General features: G+C 42.7%; 1 protein-coding gene across 3 annotated transcripts in view; it reads left to right on the top strand.

The window, feature by feature from the left end:
* Positions 1 to 8,426, top strand: part of arhgef17 (Rho guanine nucleotide exchange factor (GEF) 17) — an 80,275-nt gene that overhangs the window by 43,920 nt on the left and 27,929 nt on the right. The window contains exon 1 of one of the 3 annotated variants that reach the window (XM_014014040.1): positions 1,386 to 1,657. The exons of 1 other annotated variant lie outside the window; for it this stretch is intronic. Coding sequence is in view for 1 of the 2 variants with exons in the window: in XM_014014039.1 (XP_013869493.1) it covers positions 1,838 to 2,068 (231 nt within the window). In the remaining variant the exon portion in view is untranslated. Of the gene's footprint in view, positions 1 to 1,385; positions 1,658 to 1,678; positions 2,069 to 8,426 lie in introns of those variants that run through there. One more of the 3 variants, XM_014014039.1, reaches the window with a different exon arrangement.

Here is an 8,426-nt window from a genome sequence, read left to right as displayed (position 1 = left end):
ATTATGGTATAGTATTTAAATGTATGCCTGAGAAACACATATTAATATTGTCCCTTTAAAGAAACTGACCTGTTCTTTTAAACGACTTCCTCTTGATGGTAGTTGGTTTATTAMAAGCACCATTTTGTTTTCTAAATTTCTTTTCTCCATAAGTTGACAATCAGTTCTTGGTTTTACCGTCACCTGACTGACGAGAAGAGTTTAGAACTTTGCCGTGAAAAGGTGGTGAATCAAAACACTATTTTAGATCATATTCATAGGCTTGTTTTGTCCACAGATATTCCTGCCTTTTGAATACGTTTAGTTTTGACCTTTGCAAACACAGAAATGACTAAAACTCGATCAGTTTAACACAGGGCTTTTCAAGCCAATTGGTTCATTCATCTCTTAAGTCCAAACCCCCAGATTTCTACTTTAATTCCTATAAGTTCTTTTAGCTAGACAAATGTCAGAATCTTGGCTAGAAACGGGTAAAAACATTTCTATGAACATCTAAGACGGTTAAAACTACAAGCTGTTGAAGATAAAATTATGACAGTGAAAATAAAATTGGTTTGAAAATTTGGCAAATCAGCGATGTCAAAATATTTGTGTTAAATAAGAGGCATAATGTGTTCTTTTTGTTTTTCATAGTTTTACTATCACTATATTTATTACATAGGGTTCTGTATGTTATATCCATAATTAAATACAGCAAAATAAACTATTTCAAAGGTAACATCTTTGTAATACTTGGTTTATTTACATAATGACTTTATTGCTGGATTTTCGGCCCCTCAGCTGTTGACCGGCAGTAACTGTGGCCCCCTGAGCGATTTAGTTGAATAGCCCTGGTTTAACAGATGTTGAGTTAAAACTTGGTGTGCTTATATCTGAGAGTCATCCCTATAACATATTCAGAGCACAAACACATTACACAAAAATCTGTTATTTAAACTCTGGCGTAAAAAGGCAGCAGGCCTCAAAACATACGTTCAGCTTGATTGTTGAGTTTTTAGGCTAAGTTGAAATTTATCATTTTTTTTCTCTCTGCGCTGAAACAAACCAGAACAGGCTGGATGTTTTTATTTGTCAGCTGTTTAAATAAGCCAGGAGGAGGGAAACTTTAAGCTTTGTTGTTACAAGGTTTTAAGAGATTTGATAAAGACGCAGATTTAAAAACTGCTCCTCGTCCCTCTGATCTGATCTTTTCGGCGATTGTTCGAGTCTGGCTGGTGTGAAGCAGAGCTGCGAGCGTCTGCCCTGCCTGATGTCTCTTATTATACACACCCAGAGGGAGGGCAGTGACACACACACACACACACACACACACACGCACACCTCGATGGGCGCTCAGACCTTGCTTACATCACCTATGCAGTAGAAACGGATCAGACTCTCAGGCACACATGTTAAAGTGTGCTGCTTTGCCTTTCACTTGGCGTGTGTGCGTGTGTATGTGTGTGTGTGTGTGTGCTGCATGAGGCGAGCCTACCTGCTGCAGAACAAACCCACAGTTTGATGCGCACCGGATCCACACGACTTCATTTGTAGGAAGAGAGAAGAGAAGCTCGCTCTTTGGAAGGCAGGAAGACTTTGGATTGTTTCGTTTGTTTCTACAAGAACAACAACAAAAAAAAGAGGGCAGATGCAGCTGCTGTGGTGAGCATAAGGAAAGGTGGGAGTTTCTTTGACTTCTAGGAGTCTGCATTTGTTTTTGTATTTTTTTTTGTGTGTGTATGTGTTAAAGACCAGAAGACTGTACTCCTGTGAGTAAACAGATCTAAGATCCGGCTTGGCGGCGCTTTGAGCCTATGTGCCAAACCGAGTGTGCGTTCGGGCACCCGGAGCGCTCCGCATGCTGCAGATGGTTCGAACCCTAGCCCAGTTCAGCATCGCTCTGGAAGAGATGAATGAGAGCGGTGAGAACACGGGGAATGGAGGAGGAGGAGGAGGGGGAGAAGAAGAAATGGTTGATAGAGATGTGGTGGATCAGTTCAGAAACAACAACAACAGCAGCAGCAGCTCTGGGAACTCCAGCAATCATTTGAATGGGAACGGACTCTGTGCTGGGAGCCCCAGTGGAGAGGTAAACTGGTCCAGAAGATGTTTGTGTCCTCGTTGCCTCACAACCCTCGCCAGACGTTATCACCTGACTGTCTGTGTCGATTTAGGCTTCACTCCATCTGTCTTCAAACCTCTCATTTTTGCTTTTCTTCCACATCTCCCTATCGCTGATTATTTTGTGTGTGTGTGTGTGTGTGTGTGTGTGTGTGTGTGTGTGTGTGTGTGTGTGTGTGNGTGTGTGTGTGTGTGTGTGTGTGTGTGTGTGTGTGTGTGTGTGTGTGTGTGTGTGTGTGTGTGTGTGTCTCCCGCTCGATAATGTCTCCTTCATCTGGTCCTCCTGTCTCTTTCTCCTGCCTGTAATAGAATTAGAGCGGAGTGAATCCGACGATTAGCTGCAACACCTAAACACCCAGCTCCACGCTCTGTAGTCTCACTCTCTGTCCTCGTCAATCAACGCAAATCTCTCTGTGATATTCCGGGGCTCACTCTGGACAGGTCATCAAGTCCATCACAGACCCACCTAGAGAARCTCTCTCACTCTCAATCACACCCGGTGACACTTAGGACTTGCTCATTAATAGGCTTGGGCAGTGGTATTATGTGTTTTGGTGTTGAAATATGGTGACGGTATATAAAAATGATGTCGATATTAGCCAGATTTTCTGACAATTTCCACAAGGCTACTAAGAAAGTGGGGCATAAACATTCTAGGTTATTTCAAAAGACCCTCCATAACATTGCTGACGCGTGTTCTGACCACAGAAGACGGGGGGCATATACACCCCATCTGTCACGCCTCTTTACCTCCAAACAAGAAAAAAAAAACTCGTGAGTAAGGTAGTGGCAAAAACGTAATTCGTCAGCTCCTTAAATAATGAGTCGGTGTAGCGCCGACAGCGTCAGAGACCACCCAGCTGCGGCCTGTGGGGTTTTCAGGTCAAACCTTCACAACTGGACTGCTTTCAAATTAAAAACTTTCAGTGATTTTTTTTTTTCCCGAGACGAGTGCTGCTCACTGAGGACCGGGACGTAACTCCGGAAAATACCTACAAACTTTATTGGCACAAATACTGGTTAAAAGGATGCAGCAGCGCAAATACAACCGTGGTAAAGAATCAGATTATTTAGAAACTTAAAACCCTAAAAATACATATTTGACTGTATTTTGATTTGATTTACATAAAAATAGGCAAGAGCCATTCTGTGACTCCTCTCCTGCTGCTCTGAGTGTCAGAGCAGCGCAGTGTTATCCCACACCTCTCTCTGGCTCTATATGCATGTAAATGCTTACCATTTCTCCTTTAATTAATAATTCCTCAACACTCCACAGATCATACCCCCCTCCCCCAATAAATGCTTGTAAACCCCGTATGAAAATAATCAATACCACCCAGCCCTACTCATTCACCCAACATGCGTGTATTTAAACTGGGAARCAGCGGCTACGTTTTGAACCTTCGGCTTTCTTGTGAGGCGACGGCTCCAACCACTGCTTCACATTCAAGTTTTATTTCTGGTTATGAATTTAAGGAAGGAGAGGAGATGTTTCACTGAGTTTCTGCAAATACTCTGCAAATCCATTTTTGAAATATCCTCTAAGTAATCTGAACATTTTTGTTGTGGCCATACATTCTATGTAAAAACAAAGCTTGCATTAGTCCAGTTTTGTGTAACAAATCCAAGAATCCTAACAAAGGCAAATAGTCCAACTTTGAAATGTAAACCGTCCATTAGGAATGTGCGATGTGGCAAAAAAATTCATATCACGATATACATTATGATGAGTGGCGGTAACGATATATATCACGATATAAAACTTATAATAGAAAATAAATAAATCACACATTAATTGAGTGGAATAAATATGTATAGGTAAAAAAATTTAGACCTTAAAATCTCCTTTTTTAAGGGACACTTTAAAGTCTCCCATAAAAATCTAAATTTAAGGGAGACCTACCTGGTCAAAACAAAGATATATGTGTATACACACACACACACACACAAAGTAACTTTAAGGTAGTGGATATCTGCATCCACTGGATGTTGTGTTTGGAATCACCTGCTTCATTTTAAGGTGGTAAAACAAATTGCTTGTATTTATTCCTTTCTACACACTTTGTAGATTCTGCACTCCACGTGTTTAATCTGTGCGCGATCCGGCGGGGTGACAATCATGTTTATGCTTTACTCTTTCTTTTTTTGGAAAGACAGTCTGACTGTCACCCTTTCCCACAGTGGTTCCCCCGCTGTACAAGGAGACAGTAAAGACTGAGTTTTATAGTTGTGCATTGGACCACTTGCGCATTCGGCCGTGCAGCGTCGCATTATGACCGCAGGAGAAACGAGGTCCAGAACAGCGAGCTTTTGTGAGTCCAGGAGCACTACTTCACCTGCACTGACTGTCACCTCGCTGCGCTATGTGCCGCGGCGCTCGCTCCTCCCGCAGCAGGCAGTGTAGTCGTTCGGCATCCGACCGGAGGACGTGCCATCACGTAAATATGTAAACAGTTCGGCGTTCATTTTCACACTCCCGAACCAGGTCCGGATAGGTTATGTTTTTTCCCCCTCTTCATTTGCGCTCTCAGCYACGCTGCTTCCCCCTTCCTCTGTTTTGACTCCAGCTGGTTACATCATCAAAAAGAATTGCACGGTTGGCCGGTAGACTACAGATCTCTATCAGAGGACAAATTTTTATCATTTCTACCGTATATCGTTTATATCACGCATTCCTACCGTCCATCATTGAGGTGGAGGTCTTCATGTTCAGTTGTCCCCCTCCTACAACGCTGTTATTATATGACTCAGACYCCTGTAAGCAAAAGGTGTGAATCAGGACCCCAACGATAGTCAGGTGATGAGCCACACGACCCTCTATGAACARTAGAGCCAATCAAGGCACTAATGACCTATTGTTTGGCTGATGGTCCTCCTTTGCTTATGACCAACCTGTTTGTCCATCATGTGGAGGCAGTGCTTATAAGGCTGAGTTCACCTGAAACTCATAAGACTGAAGAAGTCTCTTGGATGAGAGACGAAACGTTTCACTAAAGAAGAACCCATCCAGAGGACCTACATTTTTTTTTTTTTTTTTGGATTTTTTCTACATGGATTACAGAGATGCATCAGGACATGTGAACTGTTGGGATTTATTTCAGCTGTAGTTTAGAGTGAACGTGAGAAAACAGTTTAACTCAGTTTTCTGATGAATCCATTCATTTGTTTTAATATTGAAGAACTGTAAAAGTCATGAGGAGTGGAGAAATGATTTGGGGACAAAGGTCGAGTCTCCATTTGGTTTGAATGCCACTGTTGGGTTGGGTTTAGGACCAAGGTGTGAATTGAGTTTAGGTTAGTTTTAGGGTCAGGTAGGTACCTGTGAGGTTAGCCTTAGGGTTTGTGGTCAGGGTTAGGCTGTAGAAATGTAATGGAAGTCAATGGAATGTCCCCAAATGGATAGCTCTGTGTGTGTGTGTGTTCAGTAGACATGACAGGGAGGTACATTTGTCTAGGCATGTACTTTATGTATATAGTGTCAACTGTAAAACAAGAAGTGAAGAAGCTNTTTTAGGGTCAGGTAGGTACCTGTGAGGTTAGCCTTAGGGTTTGTGGTCAGGGTTAGGCTGTAGAAATGTAATGGAAGTCAATGGAATGTCCCCAAATGGATAGCTCTGTGTGTGTGTGTGTTCAGTAGACATGACAGGGAGGTACATTTGTCTAGGCATGTACTTTATGTATATAGTGTCAACTGTAAAACAAGAAGTGAAGAAGCTCACAGCTGAAGGATGTTTGGAGTTGGAGTGATGAAGGCCGATGTTTTTCTCTTCGGACCGAGAGGCAGCCTGTTGCTGCTGTCCTCCTGTTGCCAGGGGAGACGGTAACCAAGCAGGGGACGAAGGGATGACGATGCAGAGGTGGGAGAAGTGTGACGAGAGTGATGGCATGAGAAATAAAAAAGGTGCTTTTTAAGTCACTGAAACTTTTGAACTACTTTAAATGAAGCCAGTTATACCGTCTGAGCCCTGGTAGTAAAAAAAAAACACGTAGTTATTTTTATTCTTTCTGTGTGAGGGTTTGAGTTTCAGGCAGAAAAAAAATAATTTCTTATAGGAATTAGTTGTTTTTCTTTGAAAAGAATGGGAAAAGTTGCTGCTAGTTTTAGTTTTATAACAAAACGTGACAATAGATTTAAAAGCTAGAAACAAAATGTTTTAGTTTGGGAATGTCTATAATAAAGAAACTAATTAAAGTCAATCATATTAAGAACCAATATCTTTCATGTCTTATTCTTTCCTACATCAGCATCATTTGAATGTCCACTAAGTTAGCAAATGATAGCACTTGTGTTTTAGCAGGAAGGTCTAGCTTTTTGATGATTACTTGAAGCTGGAAATATTTGAGTTGTTTTGTCATGTAGTTCTGCGATAACTTCCTTGTAGACACTGCCTCATTAGGTTTGTCTTCTAGAGAAGCAGCAGTGATTCATGATGGTTTTCTTCTCTGTGGATGGATGCTGAGGTGTTAAAAATGAAGTCAGAGGAAGTAAAAGAAGTGATTCTGGCCAATCAATAGGCTTGCTTGGAACCTTGACCTTGCTGGTACTGAGAACAGAACTAGAGGTGGAGGTGGGACCACACAGCAGAAAGACTGAAGCTGCGCAGGGCCGACCTGGGTAGAGCTGAGTCGATGTAAAAATGCTCCAAATGATTTCCTGCAGAAGTCTCAGTCTGCTGCTCAGAGTTTTCATTTCCTGCATATATTTTCAGCTTCTTCCCAAACTGGTTGCATCCAGCCGGGGAGCTTTTGTGTTTTGAGGTGGGCAACAAAGATACAACATTCATATTTAAAAGATACTACATTCATATTTAAGTTGCATAAATACCTCGGCTGAAATAATGTGTTTTATATATTGTAGATTTTCAGATGCCGAAGGTTTGTAACCTGGTGCGGTTTTAGAAAAAAWGTAGTATTTCAGCTTTTCTGAGCACACTTATTTTTAATTCAGCAACAAATTCAGCAACAAAAATCAAATTTAGATAAAATGGTGTTAACATTCCTCGAAAGAATTTGGAATCAAGAAAAATATGAATTGACAAGTGTGATCAGTGAGTCTCTCACATACATTCAGGGATTCGACTTTAATCAACTTTCTGGGACTCCCAGCATGCAACAGAACTGCACCCACTATCAGTTGAATCATTCACGTCTAGAAACTGCAACACCTGCTTTGGTTTAAAGTGATTTTTGCTACAAAACAACCAGAAAAAAAAAAACTCAACCTTGTGTGTGCAAAAATGGCTTGGAAAAGCTGCCTGCAGCTGTGGTTCTTCCAGCTGTGTCATACGGTGGCACGTGGAAGTCTTGGAGAAGAAAAGAGGCCACAAAGAAAAGCAAAGTAATTTGTTGTTTGATGAGAGAAAAATTGATTTCAGCTGCAGAACCTCAGTCATTTGTAGAGAAAAATACACTTCTGATTGGTTGATTAGCTGAAAAACAAAGCTATTAAGAAAAAAAAGCTTTTTTCTACAAAAAATCTTCACATTAAGGCAAACCTTGTGACAATTTAGCAAAGTTTTTGTTGTATTTTTAATATAAATCATGTAAATAACCAGTGGTATTCACATTAATACAACATGACAGCAATCAGAAACTACAACCAATGAAGGGAGCATCCTTTGAAGGAATGCATATCCCCCTCTGCCTTTTTAAGCAAAGATCTTGTGGATAGTGCTCAGAGTATGTTAGGTATGACTCTCAGCCGGCCGGTTTGTGTCCTGGTGCCCGGCTCTGGGTTGGGAGCCTTTGGTGTACTGCTGGGCCGGGGGGCGGTGGTAGCTGGGTGCGGGGCCAGTGGCCCATGGAGTGGGTAGGTCAACCCAGCCTGGGCACCTAGTGTGCTATATGAGAGTTGTCCAAATGTTGGGGTGGGTGTAGTATTTCTTCTGGGGTGGGGGATGTGTGGATGGCCTTTGGTGGTGGCTGGGGCGGCTGGTTGGTCCCTTTGTTGTGGCTGAGCTCGCTCTCAGTGCCTCCTTGCGCTGCCGGTGGCTGGGTGGGCACTCTCGGCCGAACCTTCCTTGCTGGGGTTTGGTGGCCTCTTTTGGTTGTGGGCTGGTTGGGACTGGGGGTCTGGTCATGGGGGTCTGGATGGCTCTGGGGTGGATGGATTGTTGGTCCCCTTCTCTGGTGGTCCCCGGGGCTCTGTTTTTGTCCGTGGTCTGGGGCTCCCAAGGCCTGGCGGTCAGTCTAGAGGAGGTGGCATTGGAACCTCACTCCCTGTGTGGGTTTCGGGGAGCAGGGGATCCTTCCAGGTTCAGTGGGGGAGCTGACTCCCTGCGGGAGCAGTTTGCTCCCTCAGCTGTTTTTCTCCCCATCCTTTACCA

Source organism: Austrofundulus limnaeus, unplaced genomic scaffold (genome assembly GCF_001266775.1).
Source record: "Austrofundulus limnaeus strain Quisiro unplaced genomic scaffold, Austrofundulus_limnaeus-1.0 Scaffold109, whole genome shotgun sequence".
Taxonomy (NCBI): domain Eukaryota; kingdom Metazoa; phylum Chordata; class Actinopteri; order Cyprinodontiformes; family Rivulidae; genus Austrofundulus; species Austrofundulus limnaeus.
This window is presented reverse-complemented; position numbering and strand designations above follow the sequence as displayed.